This window comes from Oncorhynchus keta, chromosome 21 (assembly GCF_023373465.1).
Source record: "Oncorhynchus keta strain PuntledgeMale-10-30-2019 chromosome 21, Oket_V2, whole genome shotgun sequence".
Lineage (NCBI taxonomy): Eukaryota > Metazoa > Chordata > Actinopteri > Salmoniformes > Salmonidae > Oncorhynchus > Oncorhynchus keta.
Window position 1 is genome coordinate 14,620,741 of NC_068441.1, and position 20,745 is coordinate 14,641,485.

At 44.2% G+C, this 20,745-nt stretch overlaps 2 protein-coding genes across 9 annotated transcripts in view; one reads left to right on the top strand and one right to left on the bottom strand.

Moving 5' to 3' along the window:
• Nucleotides 1–4,019, top strand: LOC118400168 (26S proteasome non-ATPase regulatory subunit 6). The gene is made up of 8 exons (XM_035796731.2): nucleotides 1–262; nucleotides 589–794; nucleotides 1,035–1,180; nucleotides 1,433–1,652; nucleotides 1,903–2,011; nucleotides 2,145–2,313; nucleotides 3,635–3,712; nucleotides 3,800–4,019. Exons 1-8 carry the CDS (start codon nucleotides 118–120, stop codon nucleotides 3,894–3,896), a joined length of 1,170 nt encoding a protein of 389 aa, XP_035652624.1. The 5' UTR covers nucleotides 1–117; the 3' UTR covers nucleotides 3,897–4,019.
• Nucleotides 4,020–6,213: 2,194 nt separating this feature from the next.
• The window catches only part of LOC118400167 (ataxin-7-like), a 46,883-nt gene continuing 32,351 nt past the window's right edge, over nucleotides 6,214–20,745 (bottom strand). For 7 of the 8 annotated variants that reach the window (XM_035796725.2, XM_035796726.2, XM_035796727.2 and 4 more), the window contains 8 exons: nucleotides 16,367–16,619; nucleotides 14,954–15,237; nucleotides 14,433–14,515; nucleotides 14,009–14,277; nucleotides 13,708–13,885; nucleotides 13,384–13,505; nucleotides 8,266–9,352; nucleotides 6,214–8,045 (listed from right to left, as the gene is read on the bottom strand). In XM_035796725.2, the coding sequence (XP_035652618.1) occupies nucleotides 8,028–8,045; nucleotides 8,266–9,352; nucleotides 13,384–13,505; nucleotides 13,708–13,885; nucleotides 14,009–14,277; nucleotides 14,433–14,515; nucleotides 14,954–15,237; nucleotides 16,367–16,619 (2,294 nt within the window). In that variant the 3' untranslated portion in view covers nucleotides 6,214–8,027. Of the gene's footprint in view, nucleotides 8,046–8,265; nucleotides 9,353–13,383; nucleotides 13,506–13,707; nucleotides 13,886–14,008; nucleotides 14,278–14,432; nucleotides 14,516–14,953; nucleotides 15,238–16,366; nucleotides 16,620–19,703; nucleotides 19,934–20,745 lie in introns of those variants that run through there. The other variant, XM_035796730.2, reaches the window with a different exon arrangement.

A 20,745-nucleotide genomic window follows, 5' to 3' on the forward strand; every position in this document is an offset into this window, starting at 1 on the left:
GTCTGACGTTCTCAACTCAGCGGCGTACAGCGGAAGTGGCAGACCAGTGTTTTCACAAGTCATTGTTAGCAAACAGAAAATATCTGCGCTCATTACTTTGCTTTTATACTAGACAAAATGCCTTTGGAAAACCTGGAAGAAGAGGGTCTGCCTAAAAACCCTGATCTTAGGATAGCACAGCTGAAATTCTTGCTCACGATGGACGGTCACCGACAAGATGATAAAGTTAAAACTGAGCTCATGGACTCGATCAAAGAGAACAGTGAGTTTTGGCTTCTACCTCGTAAATAAACCAACAAAAATAACGTTAGCTAGCTAGATAACAAGGTAGTTCTGGTCGACAAACTAGCATGGGTAACCAACGTCTCTAGCTTGCGTCACTGTCGGACATATATCAAACTGCTAACCTAGCTGCCGGTCAGTTAGCTATTCAATACAAGGTATTATAACTAGCTAATCTACCCGATAACGGTAATATACTGGTTAAATAAAAATGTCTAACGTTAGCATGTTGCCAAATAAAGTTACAACCGTCAAGTTGTAGCTCGCTAGCCACAATAGCTGATGATGAATTGTCTCTTGTTACAGATATGGCACCTTACTATGAAAGCCTGTGTAAAGACCTGAAGTGGCAACTTGACACAGACCTGCTGAATAAGATGAAGAAGGCCAACGAGGACGAGCTGAAACGCCTGGATGATGTCCTGGAAGATGCAGAGAAGAACCTCGGGGAGAGTGAAATCCGAGATGCAATGATGGCTAGAGCTGAATATCTAATCCGAATCGGGAATAAAGTGAGTTTTGCATTAATCAGCTACTACATTCAGAGCAGAGGCCATGGAGTACGAAACCATGTTATTTGTTAGTACCATTTGACCTCATACAAAACAAGTGTCAGCCCATTGTAGAGCTACACATGTTATACTTATAAAGCAATAATATGCCTCTGTAATCCCCTGGACTCTTCAGTCCAACCTAGCCATGCATGTACATCATTAGCTCAATTAAACAAGCTACTAACTTTAATTCCACAGGAGGACGCTTTGACTGCTTTCAGGAAGACCTTTGATAAGACTGTGGCCCTGGGACATCGACTAGACATTGTGTTCTACCTGCTAAGGATTGGACTGTTCTATATGGACAGTGACCTCATCACACGCAACACTGAGAAAGCTAAAAGGTAGTTTGCCGAAAAGGGGCTACTTCTCTCTGCATCCACTACTTTATGATGACATGCCATTAGGGGTCCTCACTCACTATCTATTCTAAGAATTATATTTGCAGTAACTGTTTAGGCCTGTTTGGGTGTTTTCCATAGCATTTTGCCTGCCATTCCATTGTGTTGACTCTCATGTGTTGTAAGCCATTGTTTTCTATATCCTCGTATTTTGAAAGCATTGTCATTTCAGTGACCTTGTTTGTGTCTTCACAGCCTTATTGAGGAGGGGGGTGACTGGGACAGGAGGAACCGTCTGAAGGTGTACCAGGGCCTGTACTGTGTGGCCATCCGTGACTTTAAACAGGCTGCTGAGCTCTTCCTGGACACAGTGTCTACCTTCACCTCCTATGAGCTCATGGATTACAAGACCTTCGTCACGTACACTGTCTACGTCTGCATGATTGCCCTGAAGAGGCCCGACCTCAGAGAAAAGGTTGGTAGCAGGAGCCACGGTGGTGGTGTTGTCATCCATGTGCCTAACCATGTGCCTAACGTCATTCAAGAGTTGGTTGTTTTAAGACAGTGTACTTGCAGAAAACAATACTTTCCACATGCCAGAACGTGAACATTCAAACTTGTTTTTAATAAGTGAAGACACTTCTTTATATAACTGGTAGATTTCCAGTTCTGGCATAAATATAGCATCTCCTGTGGACTAATGTGTTGTTCTCCCTCTCCCCCAGGTGATAAAGGGAGCAGAGATCCTGGAGGTGCTGCACAGTCTCCCTGCTGTCCGCCAGTACCTCTTCTCCCTCTACGAGTGTCGCTACTCTGTCTTCTTCCAGTCACTGGGTGAGACACCCCTCGTTTAGGCTTACAAAAAGTAAAGCCGAAGCGCGCTGTCTGCAGCCAGTGAGTGGACATGCGTGTTTCACTTCGCCTCATTCCTTAGTTGTAAACTTGTTTGTCTCTGTCCCCTCTGCAGCCACGGTGGAGCAGGATATGAAGAAGGACTGGTTGTTTGCCCCTCACTACCGTTACTACGTGAGGGAGATGCGTATCCATGCTTACAGCCAGCTCCTGGAGTCCTACCGCTCACTCACCCTGGGCTACATGGCTGAGGCCTTTGGAGTCAGTACAGAGTTCATTGACCAGTGAGTCTCACGTCTACCTCTTGTCCCATACCCACAATACCTAACCTCAGCAAAAGAAACGTAACACTCACTGTCAACTGCGTTTATTTTCAGCAAACCTAACATGTGTAAATATTTGTTGAACATAAGATTCAACAACTGAGACATAAACTGAACAAGTTCTATAGACATTATTCAATGTGTTCCTGCAGTGCATCTCCTCCTCATAGACTGCAGCAGAGTTGCCAGTTCTTGCTGTGAGATGTTACCCCACTCTTCCACCAAGGCACCTGCAAGTTCCCGGACATTTCTGGGAGGAATGGCCCTAGCCCTCACCCTCCGATCCAACAGGTCCCAGGCGTGGGATTGAGATCCTGGCTCTTCGCTGGCCATGGCAGAACACTGACATTCCTGTCTTGCAGGAAATCGCGCACAGAACAAGCAGTATGGCTGGTGGCATTGTCATGCAAGGATGAGCCTGCAGGAAGGGTACTACATGAGAGGAAGATGTCTTCCCTGTAACAAGCTCAGTCCGATGACGCTGTGACCCTCCACCTCGATACCGCTCATTCCTTTGATGATAAACTGAATCTGACCATCACCCCTGGTGAGACAAAACCGCGACTCGTCAGTGAAGAGCACTTTTTGTGCACATAGGCGATGTTGTTGCCGGTGATGTCTGGTGAGGACCTGCCTTACAACAGGCCTACAAGCCCAGCCTCTTGCTGACAGTCTGGCACTGGAGGGATTGTGCATTTTGGGTCTAACTCAGGCAGTCGTTGTTGCCATCCTGTACCTGTCCCGCAGGTGTGATGTTCCGATCCTGAGCAGGTGTTGTTACGCGAGGACGATCAGCTGTCCATCCTGTAGCGATGTCTTAGGCGTCTCAGTTTCAGACAGCAATTTATTGCCCTGGCCACATCTGCAGTCCTCATGCCTATGGCACATTCACCCAGGGACCCTGGGCATCTTTCTTTTGGTGTTTTTCAGTCAGTAGAAAGGCCTCTTTTACTGTCCTAAGTTTTCATAATTGTGACCTTAATTGCTTACCGTATGTAAGCTGTTAGTGTCTTAATGACCGTTCCGCAGGTGCATCGAACAAGCATGGGAAACAAGAGTTTAAACCCTTTACAATGAAGGGTTTTTGATTTTTACAAATTCTTTGAAAGACAGGATTCTGAAAAATATTTCTTTTTTTGCTGAGTTTATTAATGACTATCCTGGAGGTTGTCTTAAAATCAGCGACTACGCCATTGGTTGAGGACTTCGAGTCGCATAGGAATGATGCTGCCTATCAGGAGACAATGATTATTGGTCTTAATTTGTTTTCCCTCGCTCTCAGGGAACTCTCCCGATTCATAGCTGCTGGTCGCCTCCATTGCAAAATCGACAAAGTAAACGAGATTGTGGAAACCAACAGGTAAGAATAACATTTTTACATGCATGTAAAACATTGGTTTCTATATTAAAAGTGGCAGAGCTCAGTGTTGTATTTTCTTTCCTTCAGACCTGATAGCAAGAATTGGCAGTACCAGGAGACAATCAAGAAAGGGGACCTACTGCTCAACCGTGTCCAGAAGCTGTCCCGAGTTATTAACATGTAACATGGGGTGCAGCGTTACCTTTGGGAGGGAGATCTGGCGTTTCCCTGTTGTATCAGTATCCACACCCGTAGTTTGTCTGAAGAAGCGACCCTTATTGTGTATATAATAAATTCTTTTTGGTGACTTCTTTTCCTTTGATACATGGATGAAAGTGATTACTGAAATAAAACCACTTCAGTAAAGAAACAAATACCTTTTTTTCTGTATAAATAGCTGTATAAATTATTTATTTACAGAAACATGTTACAAAACAAAGACTATACAATCTTAAATATTAAGTAAATCTAACCTACCATGTTTGTTCATGAATTACATAGCAGCCAATACACAAGTCCAGCTGATCAAATGATTCTGATGTTCTAAAACAAAATACTATACACGCTCTTACATAGGAGTTATCTACTGAAAATATGTTCCTCCCACAAGCTGTGTTCTGTCTCACTTTCACATTCCAAGGCTGTGGTACTTGATAACAGCTTTGCAAAGTTTCCATCATATGGAAACAAGGTCAGCGTTGTGAGTGGGGTTGAGGGTAAACAAAAACACTTTACTGAACCTGTTAAACGATTCATAACCGACCAGGGTGCTTCAATACCCCCTGGTCTGCACCAAGATCTCAGACGTCTCAACTGGAAAACGTTGATTTAAAAAAGTTACCACTATGGGCTCTATTCAATGTGGATCGCTGAAGCGTTACTGGCAATAGAAAGGTCATCTCCGATTGAGCCGACATGCATTGACTGACGACTCAAACGGAATTATGTCATTCGCTACATACTTCAGTATGAGACTACCATCATTGAAGTTATTTGGTGTTGTACAAAAAGTCCTCAGCGACTGGATCATCTCTACCCAATGTCGAATTTCCAAACATTGCATTACCCACGTGTTCTGGCTCTGGACCAGAACGGTTAGAACAGCGTTTCCCATCCTCAGAACACAAAGGGGTGCACGTTTAGTTTTTTGTTTACGTTCTAGAAATCATCAGGAAGGTACTCCGATCCAGATCATTGCGGAGAAAACATCTGTGGGTGTGGCATAGCAGTTACCTGGAGCAAGGAGTTTGGGTAGCCAGGCAAACATGCAGAGTTTACCGCTAATGCTGGAACATTGCTTTTAAATTTCAATCATGATATAACTGAACTTCTGCGATACGGATTGAATAGAGCCCGAAGTACTTCATACCAGCTAGCTGACAAGCTAATCAGGTTTTTACCACATTTAGGGTTCATAGGCATATTTTAAAAGCAAGCTCCTAAAACACTTTGAACATTCAAGTAAGGTGAAACTAAAATGAAAAAAGTTCTGTCCTTAAACAGTCAGTGTGAAACAAATGCAGGCACTTTCTTATTTCAGCATTTCTGAAAGCTGCAAACTAAGAATTTCCTTAAAACGCTGTGCTTCAAATTATGTTTGGCAACAATGATGCAAGCAGTTTCACTGTTTGAAGGGTTCATCTTCCTTGCTTTAATGATTGCTTAAGTCCCTTCAGCTTTGAGGGAAAGTGTTTAAAATTATGAAATGTTACAAGGTCTTCGTCTAAAAAGGTAAATGATTGAATCTATGGAAATCGCTTAGACAACGGGCACAGCTTTCAGCCTGCGGGACATTTCAGAATCACAGGCTATTTGGGTCAAATAAAATGAGAATTTCTTTGTTGATTCAGAGGCAACTTGAAAATAGTAAAAAGCACAGGTGAGACCTTGGAGAGTTAAAAACAAAATATTGTCTGTCACACAAACACATGGCCGTGGCAACACTACCTTTTAAAGCAGGGGTGTCAAACATATTGAGGGGGGTCCAATCCACCCTGTGGGTGATTTGAGTAAAACAAAACAAACTCAATATACTTTAAAACAAAGGATCATTGAGTAGATTCAGCCGTGGGCCGATTTTTTCTTGAGCGGATGGTCAGGGGACCGGAACATAATTACATAAAAATTATTTATATATTGCTAATTGACCGCAAGAAGTCCAAACATATGTTTGACTAAAACATAATACTTTCAAACCATGCTTATATTTGTATAGGATCAGGTGTATAGGATCAGTATGGGAATACTTCGGAGCAGATTTCCAAAATTAAAATCCCTTGGAGCTGATTTCCTGGTGGCTTTACTATCTTTTATGTCCAACAATGAAAATAAAATGTAAAAAGCTTGAGGGGCCAAATAAAACCACCCCCGGGCCGAATTTGGGGAACACTGTTTTAAGGACTAAAACCAAATCGAAACTGTATAGAAATGATAATACACCTACATTCACCTCGTTGAGTGCGGCCCTTGGGGCAATATTGAGTTTGACACCCCTGTTTTAAAGGATCCCAGTACATGATTCATGAGATGCTTCAACCTCTAATTATAGGCCTATTGCATTATAGACTTGGCAGTGAACCACTTCAAATAAGTTATGTTCTTAAACTTGTTCTTTCATTTAATAAATAATAATGATTTCAATTGTACCCCAAAAAATTGTATAAGAAAATGCCTGTGCAAAAATACATATTTCAATATGTACAATTCGTTAATAAAATATGTATTCTGAAATAGGGATACTTCGATATTTGTTCAATTCATACAAGAAAAAGCGAAAGTAAGATAGAAAATAGTCGGCTTCTCAGCTAAGCTCGCTGCCTGACATCAGTGGAGTTTACGAAATTTACAGGAGTTACAAAAAGTAGTAACCTACTCTGAAGCCATCTCCATGAATCTCACCCCCCCCCCCAAAATAAAACACGATCCCAAGGAGCATCAACTCAGAGACAGATGGGGCAATGGAGCATCATCTCATCTCAGAGAGACAGACGGGGAAGTATTGCCAGTTTAAGATTCCGTGCTTTGACGAAGGACAAGTGTGATGGACAACTGTATTGTGACATAACTGAAGGTACCGGAATGGAAATCATAATAGCCAATAGCCAAAGCTGGCGTAGTGGTTACAGACTAGTGTGGGAGAAATGGATGGCTGCCTTTGGCTAGCTTTTGGGGAAAATAAGCCCGTCTTAAAATGTCCTAAAGCAAGTAGTGGGTCTGTGTTTGTTTAGTGCTGTTCACAGTTAGGGCTAGGTCTACTGTAGCTGTTCATTTGTAAGTTAAAAATATTGTAGGAATTAACACTTGTCCTCAAGACAAGTAGTCCCTCTTTCACAACCGTTCAATCAAATTGTCGTATCAGGCATCCTTTTTCCACATATGCATGTACAATTTACTTTCTTCTCCACACAGATGTTTGTAGTTAAATTCAGTGAAAAACTTAAGAAACATAAAAAAGTAACACTTGCATAATTGTTTGGGTCATGTATGGAACTCATATAGAATTGACTGAATCTGCTCCTCATGTGGTTCATCTCTGGCTACTATACATAACCTGACGTTATGTACACGTCACACTGATTAAAACCAACTGACAAAATGTAGTGGAAGCATTAAAAAAACAACAATGTGATTGTGTTCGAAGTGTTGCAACTGACAGTTTTTCCTTATCCTGCCCTCTCCTTCCAAGGCTTCTGAGTTCAGGCGTGGAGGTGTACATTTGAATTTCCAGTAGAATCTAGTCTCTCACACACACACACACACACACACACACACACACACACACACACACACACACACACACACACACACACACACACACACACACACACACACACACACATCGGAAACAAACAGATTGCGGCTTGAGAGCTCTCCAGTCAATCCCAGTGGCTCTGCGTCATGATGGTTGGTGGGCAGTGCCATGGCTGTTGTGCCAGCACTTTTCCCTTCCTCCGTACCTCTGGAATTTCAACAATAGGTCAAAGGGCAGACAGGCTCCTACTCCCTCCTTTTCTCTCCTGTCTTCCCCATAGGAAGATCTACCTCGGTACCCTGACTGACAGGGGGCCAAGTGTGACCCACTCCGGGTGTTAACGCCTGTCACCTCCACACGGTGCTCCTACATGGCTTTGGGAGGAATAGTTACACTATAGACGATAACAGTGACGTCACTGGGCTGTCCAGATCATCTCCACCCTGAGGATCTTGGGAAGCTGAGAGTAACGTATTAGAAGGCCTTGTGCAGTCCAGAGCAGCGCACAGATTGCCTCCTATTCATCCGCCCCTCGGTTCCATACAGAGAACCCAGCCATCGCTGTCAGGGGCGGGCCTTTGGCTGAGAGAGAGACAGAGAGAGAAAGGCAGGGAAGTTAGATAATAAATTACAACATTGGTGATTTTTTTGTTTAATGTTTTGTCTAAAGTCTATATGTGGTCACATGTACATATGTTGAAGATATACAAGTCCTGACTGCACAGTGAATTTCCCAACAGATAAAGAGATTGACTGGTTGATGATAGGCATTAGCAACCAGTGTGTGAGGTGTCCAACCCACCTGATGGATGAGGGAGTTGTTGGTGAGCCCCGTGGCTCCTGGGATTGTGCGTCCATGTTTGCTGTGGATGTTGTTGATGGCTGGAGACTTGGCCACTTTGGGCCTGCCCGGCCCCCCGCCACCGCCCCCTAAACCACCACCTCCTCCACTGTTGATGGAGCTGACAGCGGGGGAGCCCTTGCGTTTCTTCCCCTCTAGGCGGCCGTCGTTGTGGGCATGGCTGAAGCTGCTGTGGTGCTCTGGGGCCTGGTGGACAAAGGGCCCCAGGGAGAGGGTGGAGTCACTGCTGTTCATCACTACACTCATCCTCTTGATGGACTCGGCCGGGCTGCCCGAGGGGGGGCCTCTGACCCCGGGCCCCGACAACCCCGCTGGCCCCGACGGCTCTGCCTTCAGACTGAGGGAGTTGGTCCGGGCGTTGGGGCCACAGTTGAGACCCACACTGTGGACGCCACTGTGAGACGAGGAGGAGGAGACTAGTGAGGCATGGTGGTACGTGCTCCCTGAGCTGCCACTGTGAACTGTGCAGTTCTTCTTGAAGGAGGAAGAGGTGGTGTTGGAGGAGGAAGAGGACTCTGAGGAGTAGGTGGTAGCGTGAGACGATGTAGGGAGGGAGCTGTTCTTCCTCTTCTTCCCCGAGCTGAGGCTGCTGCTGCTGCTTCCTCCACTGCTGCCCCCGCTGGTGGAGTTGGTTATGGCAGCTGTGGAGGAGGACTCCCGGGGTCTGAAGGACTTGCCACTGGATCTGGACTTGAGCGGTCGTCCTGAGGACAGGGAGGGGACCGAGGAGTGGGCTGAAGGCATCTGGGGCGACGAAGACACTTGTCTGGCCTGTGCTGCGCTGTAGGCAGGGTGGTCGGCCGCGCCCTGGGAGGAGGCACGGGCGTTTAAGGTCGTCCCGTACGAGAGCACAGACTTGCTGTCGTAGGACTGAGTGTAGGGGGGTGGAAGGGGCGCAGAGGAGAGGCTGAGGAAGCCCGAAGCAGGGGCGCTACCGTGTGAAGAGGATAAGGAGTTTGTGGTTGTCCTGTGGGCCGGCGCAGAGGAAGAAGAAGAGGAGGAGTTCTCCAAGGCGAAAGGGATTTTTCTATAACACAAACAGACCACTGTGATCATCCCCATCAGTAACATTTACACACAGAGGGGTCAGCACAGCACAGTCCTGGAGAGACACTGGAACCGCTAGCTTATAGTGTCCCATACAGCACATAGATCTCCCTTCACCACCCTGCAACACTTTGGCTCCCTGTCTAGGGCTGTGGCGGTCACGACATTTCACCCGCCGGTGATTGTCAAGCAGATAACTGGTCGGTCTCACGTTAATTGACCGTTAATTAACATAGACATTTAGCATCTCCTGGCTTCCACACATAGCCTGCAAGACAATTTAAAAAGTATAATAAATTAATGTAATATAGCCTGCACCTTCACAATAAATCCATTATTTATTTTAGAACAGGTCTATTTTCATTTTAAAACAGGTCTAAAGAAGCATGATATGAAGAAAATGTCAGAAGAAAATAATAGCCTACTCCGAGTTGTCCTTATGTTAGATCCTGATGTGGCTATGCCAAATGGCTGTAGTACACTAGTTTGTTTAGCAGACAAAATGAGATTATATTTCCATGGTATTATTTTCTGAAGAATAAAACTGAACAAAATATAAATATTTTCTAAAAACCTTTTGGAGGGAGTGCGTACACTATTCTATGTTGAGCGGTTAACAAAGAAATAGGTACTCCTATATGCCTAATTTATAGTTATTAATGTAACTTTAGTTGTGGAAAAACATTGGGCTATATGTTTCGATTTTTAATAAATTGTAAGGCTGTTTTGAAAAAAGTAGCTTGTAAAGGCATTTTTTTTTTGTGCAGGCTGCACACACTCCAATAGTCTCTCAATCACAATTTGACAAGCACTTGATAATGCCTCGAATTTCAGAGCGGCATCCCATTGGTGGCCGTAATACACCCTAAAGAAATCCATGCATTTTGTGTCCCGGAGTGCTGATTTGTGCCCTTCTCCCTGAGTGTGCTGCGCAATCCGAAGCATCTCTCACTCACATGGCTCTCCATCACGTGACCGGGTCTTTCTCAGAGGCTACAAGTGAAGACAGACATATCGGGGATGCAACCGTGCGCACGTCCTTATCCAATTCCGAGGTACATATTGAAGAATTGTCCACATTTACTTTTGTCAGCCAACAACATTTAAAAGCACAAGCCTATGTCAATATTCTATCCCCCATAGTACAAAAGTTGACCTATTCTATTCTTTGCAAAAAATAAATATTCCAAACAGTCTGGGACAGTTGTGGGATGCGATAGAACCCTCATTAACACAACCTCAAGCATCCATTTTTTTTAATGCAATGTGGCTGACGCAACAGATCAGAACATTCAGCATAAAATGTTGAAACTATTAGGCTATTTCTTCACATGATAAACACAGCAATGCGCACATGGCAGTAGGCGATAAGTGCGAATGTTCCATTAGCGGGAAAACACCATTCTCAAAAGTGACCACAAATGTGATTATGCATGTAATGCTTTTATTACGAAGGTGCATTTTTATGGTGAAAATTATCTTCTCCAAACTTGAAACTCATGCGCTGCTTATGTATGTCAATTACACTCTACACCCCTTGTAAAGTGGATTAATGTGCTTACTTTTAAGAAGTTATTTGGCCACTTTAGATGTGATACAAACCTTATCAAAACATATGAGGTGGGCACTATGATTAGAAAAAGTTGCAAAAAAAAAGTCTTTGTATCTTATGCTGGGCATCATTCACAAGTGATAATACAGTGGGGCAAAAACGTATTTAGTCAGCCACCAATTGTGCAAGTTCTCCCACTTAAAAAGATTAGAGAGGCCTGTAATTTTCATCATAGCTACACTTCAACTATGACAGACAAAATGAGAAAAAAATCCAGAAAATCACATTGTAGGATTTTTAATGAATTTATTTGCAAATTATGGTGGAAAATAAGTATTTGGTCAATAACAAAAGTTTCTCAATACTTTGTTATATACCCTTTGTTGGCAATGACAGAGGTCAAACGTTTCTGTAAGTCTTCACAAGGTTTTAACACACTGTTGCTGGTATTTTGGCCCATTCCTCCATGCAGATCAGAGCAGTGATGTTTTGGGACTGTTGCTGGGCAACACAGACTTTCAACTCCCTCCAAAGATTTTCTATGGGGTTGAGATCTGGAGACTTGCTAGGCTACTCCAGGACCTTGAAATGCTTCTTGCGAAGCCACTCCTTCGTTGCCCGGGCGGTGTGTTTGGGATCATTGTCATCCTGAAAGACCCTGCCACGTTTCATCTTCAAAGCCCTTGCTGATGGAAGGAGGTTTTCAATCAAAATCTCACGATACATGGCCCCATTCATTCTTTCCTTTACACGGATCAGTCGTCCTGGTCCCTTTGCAGAAAAACAGCCCCAGAGCATGATGTTTCCACCCCCGTGCTTCACAGTAGGTATGGTGTTCTTTGGATGCAACTCAGCATTCTTTGTCCTCCAAACACGACAAGTTGAGTTTTTACCTAAAAGTTATATTTTGGTTTCATCTGACCATATGACATTCTCCCAATGTTCTTCTGGATCATCCAAATGCTCTCTAGCAAACTTCAGACGGGCCTGGACATGTACTGGCTTAAGCAGGGGGACACGCCTGGCACTGCAGGATTTGAGTCCCTAGCGGCGTAGTGTGTGTTACTGATGGTAGGCTTTGTTACTTTGGTCCCAGCTCTCTGCAGGTCATTCACTAGGTCCCCCCGTGTGGTTCTGGGATTTTTGCTCACCGTTATTGTGATCATTTTGACCCCACGGGGTGAGATCTTGCGAGGAGCCCCAGATCGAGGGAAATTATCAGTGATCTTGTATGTCTTCCATTTCCTAATAATTGCTCCCACAGTTGATTTCTTCAAACCAAGCTGCTTACCTATTGCAGATTCAGTCTTCCCAGCCTGGTGCGGGTCTACAATTTTGTTTCTGGTGTCCTTTGACAGCTCTTTGGTCTTGGCCATAGTGGAGTTTGGAGTGTGACTGTTTGAGGTTGTGGACAGGTGTCTTTTATACTGATAACAAGTTCAAACAGGTGCCATTAATACAGATAACGAGTGGAGGACATAGGAACCTCTTAAAGAAGTTACAGGTCCGTGAGAGCCAGAAATCTTGCTTGTTTGTCGTTGACCAAATACTTATTTTCCACCATAATTTGCAAATAAATAAATAAAAAATCCTACAATGTGATTTTCTGGATTTTTTTTCTAATTTTGTCTGTCATAGTTAAGTGTACATATGATGAACATTACAGGTCTCTCTCATCTTTTTAAGTGGGTGGTGGCTGACTAAATACTTTTTTGCCCCACTCTATACAATTCACAAGAGATAGGCTAATATTGTCACCCATCAGACTATTTTTGATTTAATCTGGTCTTTACATATACTAAATAATGTGTGAAATTTGTTTCGATATAGAATGTACCATTATCATGCACCTGTCTCGAAACAGTGGCAGCGGGAGAAAAATACATGTAATCTCTGTACCTAAATAGCAAATGGAGGATGCATTTCCTGTGGTTCATTTTTCATTTCAGCTAGGTAGGCTATACTCCTTTAGTAAAGAGAAGCAATGTACTTAATATTAGGAAAGTTGAGAAATATAGCATGCCTAGCCTATAAAACGCTGAGGGGATCCTCCTCTTTTTAATAGAGGCCATCACTCTGTTTTCTTACGCAATCACATAGCCTATAGAAATGTCTCGTAACATGAGCTCATGGGCTCTCATGTTTGATTCGATTTTCAAACCCATTTGCATTGATGTCAGAGTGATTAGAGGGACAATAGAGTGCTTGAGTACCAGGCAGTTAGCAAGTTTGGTAGGCTACTAATGACCATCAGCAGCATCAGAGCTTGGAGGAGCCTAATTACCGTGACTAAACAGTCATGTGGAATTTGACTGCCTTTGTGACTCCTGACCGCAAGGGTGGCGGTAATACGGTCACCGCAACAGCCCTATCTCTGCCTCTGCGATTTTGCAATAGGTTTGTAAATTGGGTAGGCATTATGGAAGGAATTCTGGTCTAATGAATGTACACAGACTTACTTCCACATCTGAGTGTTGACGTGCTTGTCCATCATGGCGGTAAGAGCACATCGCATTCGATCCCAGCGCCGGTCAAACGAGTAGCAGCTTCTCCCAAACAGTTGACTTCCAAAGGTACAAAACTGAGCAGCAGGGAGGGAAATAGTTAACACAAATACGCACTAACAAACCAATCACACACACACTGCTGCTTCCCATGCACGGTGCAAGCTGCCACTCAATGGGAGGACTGATTTCACATACATCTGGCTATGTAGTCGTTTCATTGTTGCTGTGTTGTGAGCATATCCCTGTAATATAAAATGTAATTTGTGGTGGACTTACAGCTGCCGGCCGTGGGTGGTAACCTGAATAGTGACAGTCCAGTTTGTCTGTGCCCTCCTCCCGCTCATCGTTCTCCCCCTCGTCACTGGACAGGCGGGAGCCCCCGTCAGGAGCGGACGTAGCGTGGTGGGGGTCTCCCGGGGTACCCCCACCTCCATCAGAGATAATGCTGTTCAGCCTAAGAGCAGAGGAAACAGTGATTTAGGAACACACATCAGGGATGCAGGTACTTGCTGTACCACACTGCAAAAAGTAGTGGTTGGATGGCGAGAACCCAGGAAGAGCACATGAAGTGACTCACCGTGGAAGACCAAGATTGTGAGGTTTGGGCTTGCCAAACGCCAAAGGCTTGGTGGCGTCGGTGGCTCCGTTGCCATGAGCGACCTGGTGGGCGTCGTGGTGGGGGGCGAGCCGTGAGGGGGAGGGATGGGGTTCCCTGAGAGGGGTGGTCTGCAGGGGGTGGGGGTGCTGCAGTTCCCGTTCCCGGGCTTTGCTTTTGTGCTCTGCCAACAGTGTGTCGAAGCGTTTCCTCCGGCCCAGCACTGCCCTCCGCTGGCTTAGGGAATGTGTCTGAGGGAAGGAGAAGGCCAAGAGGTATGTTAGGTCAGGGTGCGCTGCACTCTGAGAATCTGAAGGCGACCTAAATATCTAGGAAATGTGACAGGGAATATTTCCTAACCACACAAAACAGAGAAAGAGAGGGGGCAGAAGAGAGGGCTTGGTACCTTGCATGTTAGCGATCGTGTGCATGGCTTCCGAGCTGTCATATCCAGGACCCCACAGTGGATATCTGGATTAAACTCACGTTCTGATGGAAGAGAGAGAGAAAACAGGAGAGGTAGAAAGGAAGAGAGAGAGAGAGAGAAAACAGGAGAGGTAGAAAGGAAGAGAGAGAGAGAAAACAGGAGAGGTAGAAAGGAAGAGAGAGAGAGAAAACAGGAGAGGTAGAAAGGAAGAGAGAGAGAGAAAACAGGAGAGGTAGAAAGGAAGAGAGAAACATAGTATATTCAGTTAGTGGCATTTCTGCCAATAACAGCTAGTTTTCAGTTTTCCCCTCCCCACTCAGACCACTCCCAGACAGTCCTAACTACATTTTTGCTTGAGAAATTGCTCTTTAATTGAAGACAACCACAGTAAGGTACTTGATTGTTACACAGAAATAATTTAATAGAGATAAAAAAACAGCTGCAATGGACCTTTAAAACAAAACGTCCTCCAGACATAAACCCCTATCACCTCCTCTCACCTGACAGTCTCTTGTAGAGGTGTTGTCTGCTACTGGTGTTGTTGTCCTGCTTCTTTTCCAGGGCAGAGAGGGAGAGGTGGCCCTTGCCGTTGGGGATCTGGCCGGGTGCAAGCAGGGGAGCCTTTGGTATGGAGGGACAGTTAAGGCCTGGCTTCAGGGGTGACGAGGAGCTCACAGTGCTGCTGGAGGAAGAGGACGATAAGTGGGCCGAAGGAACCTGCACCAACTTGGCTGACGAATCCACCTTCAGACGCATCTTCTCCACTTTGACTGCAGGGGTCAGGCTGGAAGAGAGAGATGGACAGAGGAGGAGAAAGCGAGGGAGTTAATTTATCTATAGCAGCATTAAATACTTCAGAAAAATAGTTTAATTTTAACAGAACAGAGTTTGAAATGTGTTCAAATCCCCAGGCAGAAAGCCAACATGTTTTGAGTGGTTGTAAATGGAGTTCGATAAAGGATCTCTTTTTTAAACTAACTCTTTAAGGGGCTTATTTAGAAAGAGGGGAGCACAGGGAGACTTCAGACAGAGCTAGACTTCAGAGGAGCAGGGAGAGGACCTAAGATGAAGAGATAAGATATAACTCAAGAGGATCAAATCAAACGTGAAGCAGGGCTTTAAAGAGGCAGGGGACTGAACTAGGGCTGGCCGACATATCGAATTCAATTAAATTCCAAAATGGCTTTATCGCAAGAATCAAGGTTTTTTGTTCTTATGACCGTTTATGTCCGCTTGTTCTCATGTTGTCCTTTTGGTCTCGTCTGTCTTGAGTGCACCTTCTCACTCATAAACACACCAAGCCCCTCCCCTGCCACTCACAACTGAGTTTCCACTAGTTACTATAGAAACAAAGTCAAAATTGACTATATTGTGAAAAACTATGAAAACAAAAAATGTGCTTTTTGGTCTTAATTTAAAGGTTAGCAGCGTGGTTCAGGTTAAAGGTAGACTCCGTGAAATGACGTTGCCACGAGCAGCACTGTAGACATTGAGATGAGTGAGATCCAAGACTTGGCTCTCAAAGTCACACACAGTATCTGCACATGTGAACGGGTTCACTCTATGCTGTTTACTCTCCGCATCTACGTCATATCGCTGAGTTTACCTTTAAAGGTTAAGGTCAGGATTAAATAAACATTTTAAAAGGTCGACTTTGGGCACGAAAACTGTCCAACTCTGCCCCTTTCATTAGATTATTGCTGACTGTTTGAAATGCAGTGACCTTTAATTGTGCAACAAAGCTTATTTCGAGAAAACACTACTGTATCGTGAATTGCCCACACGTTTGAAAAAAATCTAGTGATTTTTTGGGGGGCCATATCGCCCAGCCCTAGGCTGAAGTTCAACATGACAATACGTTTTACTGAAGTTCAGCATGGTTCACCAGCATGGCTAGGCTAGACATTACTTACACCTTGTCGTTGAGCACCCTGAAGGGAGGGAAGTGAGGTCTCTGCTGGATGCCTGGTAGCTTCTCTTTGGCTGGTTTGAGGATTTTGGAGATGGACGAGGTGCTGGTCCCACTGGAAGAGCGGCCCATGGCCCCCCCACTGACACCCCCACCAACCGGCCCACTGCTCCTGCTCCGAGACAGAGCGGTCAGGGAGAAGGCTGAGGAGGGGGCTAAGGTGGAGGTGGGCTTACTGGACGAGCTGTGTCTTCTCTCTAGATAGGGGTCAGGGGAAAAGCAGGGTAGGGTAACCTAATGTACAGTCCACACAGACACATTACCTACAGTGCCTTCAGAAAGTAGTCACACCCCTTGACTTTTTCCACATTGTTGTTACAGCCTGAATTTAAAATGGATTAAATTGAGATTTAGATTTTTCACTGGCCTACACACACACACCCATAATACCCCATAATGTCAACGTAAAATTATGAGTTTAGAAATGTTTACAAAGCTGAAATGTCTCAAGTCAGTAAGTATTCAACCCCTTTGTTATGGCAAGCCTAAATAAGTTCAGGAGTAACAAGTCACATAAGTTGCATAGTGTAACTCTGTACCCCACACAAACAATTATCTGTAAGGCCTAGAGGTTGGCCGATTTCAAGTTTTCATAAGTTTTAATTTTTACACCTTTATTTAATCTTTATTTAACTAGGCAAGTCAGTTAAGAACAAAATCTTATTTTCAATGACGACCTAGGAACAGTGGGTTAACTGCCTTGTTCAGGGGTAGAACGACAGATTTTTACCTTGTCAGCTCAGGGATTCAATCTTGCAACCTTACAGTTAACTAGTCCAACGCTCGAACCACCTGCCTCTCATTGCACTCCACGAGGAGACTGCCTGTTACGCGAATGCAGTAGAAGCCAAGGTAAGTTGCTAGCTAGCATTAAACTTATCTTATAAAAAACAATCAATCATAATCACTAGTTATAACCTCACATGGTTGATGATATTACTAGTTTATCTAGCGTGTCCTGCGTTGCATATAATCGATGCGGTGCGTATCGTTGCTCCAACATGTACCTAACCAGAAACATCAATGCGTTTCGTAAAATCAATACACAGAAGTATATATTTTTAAACCTGCATATTTAGCTAAAAGAAATCCAGGTTAGCAGGCAATATTAACCAGGTGAAATTGTGTCACTTCTCTTGTGTGTTGGTTCCATTGTCTCGTCAGAGTCAGTGGATGGAGTGTCACACAGTTTGGGACACCTGAAGAACTTTGCCATTTTATGTTACGTAATTAAATGACATAATGTAAATTGAAGGTTGTGCAATGTAACAGGAATATTTAGACTTATGGATGCCACCCGTTAGATAAAATACGGAACGGTTCCGTATTTCACTGAAAGAATAAACGTTTTGTTTTCGAGATGATAGTATCCAGATTCGACCATATTAATGACCAAAAGTTCATATTTCTGCGTGTTATTATGTTATAACTAAGTCTATGATTTGATAGAGCAGTCTGACTGAGCGGTGGTAGGCATCAGCAGGCTCGTAAGCATTCGTGCGTTTGCCAGCAGCTCTTTATGACTTCAAGCCTATCAACTCCCGAGATTAGGCTGGTATAACCGATGTGAAATGGCTAGCTAATTGGCGGGGTGCGCGCTAAGAGTTTCAAACGTCACTCGCTCTGAGACTTGGAGTAGTTGTTCCCCTTGCAGTGGATTTTGTGGAGCGATGGGTAACGATGCTTCGAGGGTGGCTGTTGTCAATGTGTTCCTGGTTCAAGCCCAGGAAGGGGCGAGGAGGGGGACGGAAGCTATACGGTTACACTGGCAATACTATAGTGCCTATAAGAACATCTAATAGTCAAAGGTTAATGAAATACAAATGGTATAGAGAGAAATAGTCCTATAAATACTATATTAACTACAACCTAAAACCTCTTACCTTGGAATATTGAAGTCTCATGTTAAAAGGAACCACCAGCTTTCATATGTTCTCATGTTCTGAGCAAGGAACATTAGCTTTCTTACATGGCACATATTGTACTACTGTTGCCAGACAGGAAGGAAACCGCTTCGGGATTTATCTATGGCATGACTTGAAAATGGCTGTCTAGCAATGGTCAACAACCAACTTAACAGAGCTTGAAGAATTTTAAAATAATACAAATATTGTTCAATCTAGGTGTGCAAAGCTCAGAGACTTACCCAGAAACACTCACAGCTGTAATTCTTTGCCAAAACATGATTCCAACATGTATTGACTCAGGGGTGTGAATACTTAAGAGATATTTCTGTATTTCATTTTCAATAAATTTGCAAACATTTCTAAAAACATGCTTTCACTTTGTCATTATGGGGTATTGTGTGTAGATGGGTGTGACAAACACATATTTGATCAATTTTGAAGTCAAAGGGTATGAATACTTTCGGAAGGCACTGTACAAGCAATCTGAGACGTCGACACAACTCAAATTGGTAGTAGTGTTCTTTTTTCCAGAAACAACGTGCCTTTTGACAGTAATAGTTTTGCGATAAATGTGCAGGGAATCATGGGTAACATTTCCTAAACAAAGTCAAAAGCAGGCAGCTTCAAAAGCAAAGACTAGAAAGCCTTGCTGATCCAGGCCAATTCATCCTGAACTAGAAACACGGGCCAAGGGCTTGATTTCCTGTCAGCCAGAAGGGAACAGTTGAGATTACAATAACTGCTAAAAGACAATACTGACACCAGAAAATAATTAAACTAAGACAAAAAAAACAGCAGCTGCTGAACAGGACAAAGGGCTCTGTGCAATCCAAACCGTATTGCAGTATTTTAATGTTACGCAGCTCACACACACACACACACACACACACACACACACACACACACACACACACACACGAAGAGAACATGAAAGTGAAACAGAAGGAGAGAAAACGAAAGTTCTACAGTAAGAGAGGAAGAAAGAACGCATGTGAGAGAGACAGCTCTTTAGATAAGAGCAGAGCACTGCAATGAAAGTGAGCTGAAGACTAACTGAAAACTCGCATCTGGTGTTGAATTTTGGCCAGTCCTGAGAGGGTTAATCTGCCTATTTTACAGCCAGATAACTACAGAAACACTGACGACGCTACCTCCTCCCAACCACCACAACAAAACCAGTTTCATCTTCTAGTCATGAAGAAAAGTGTGTGTGTGTGTGTGTGTGAGTGTGTGTGTGAGAGTGTGAGAGAGAAATATACATACAATCAGTGAATAAGAGGAAACTGTGAGAGAGTAGAGAAATAAGAGAATGGAGAGAAAGCACAAGAGAGAGAGAGATAGATAGACAGACATATATACGAAACTCTAACTAACCTTATGCTAACTCCATGCAGGTCTGGGCTGCATGCCAAGGCTGTCTCAGTGGGTTAGTAGCAACAGAGCGTGGCAGAATGCACAGCTGCCAATCCCAGGCCCACACCCACAATTTTACACTACAGCAGCTAAAAGAGCAACAACCCCAGGGCTTTCCTTCCCTCTTCACACACACACACTAAACCAGCGCAGCCTATCTGCTGTGACAAAGCAACTCCCGGAGTCGAGCTGTTTCAACCCTCTTCTACCCTCCCGCCCATGACACACTGCCTTCCTGGTAACAGGCTAGCACCCGGCCTCTCCTTTCACTGCTGCTCAATCTAGCTCAGAATTTGCTGAATAACCCACACGCAAGCGCGAGCAGGCTTCCCCAGCGTGACGTTCCCACAATGCCTGCCAAAAGCTGAGAGAGCCAGCCAGCCACAGAGGTCCTGGCAGACCAGTAGAACAGGAAAACAGTGAAGAGGTGCAGCGTTATGGTCTATTCTCACACTATCTTCTCTCTAGAGGGCCGTGGAATCCCTGGCTACTGAGGAGACAGGCTGGCTGGCCGGGAAACATTTTGGATAGTGGGCACCGATGCACAGCATAGGCCTACACACTGTACACTCAGGGTAGACTACACATAAAACAAGGCCCAATCAAAAGGAATAGGCCTTAAAATATCCTCTTATGACCTGACAACACTATCGTAGAAGTCACTTAATGAAAATCAGATCTGCTTTAGAGCAACCAGTTGGTGGATTGCATCCTCATAGGGTGTGGATGGTGTTTTTGCATAGTCCTGTCAACAGTGCAGGCCTGTTCTCCTCATGCAGCGCCACTGTCAAAACGCCACATCCACTAGGGGACCGCAACAGGCGGCCTAACGGCCAAAACCGTCCCGCGAGGGAGTTTTTTTGGCACCCGTTTTTTTTGTTAAAAACACCCTATTAAGACACTATGTTTGTGTTTTTCTTTATTTTGCCAGTTTTGCCATGCATGTGATCGTGTGCCAATGTAATCAAGGTACAAAATTATAGTTATTTTCAAATACAATCTC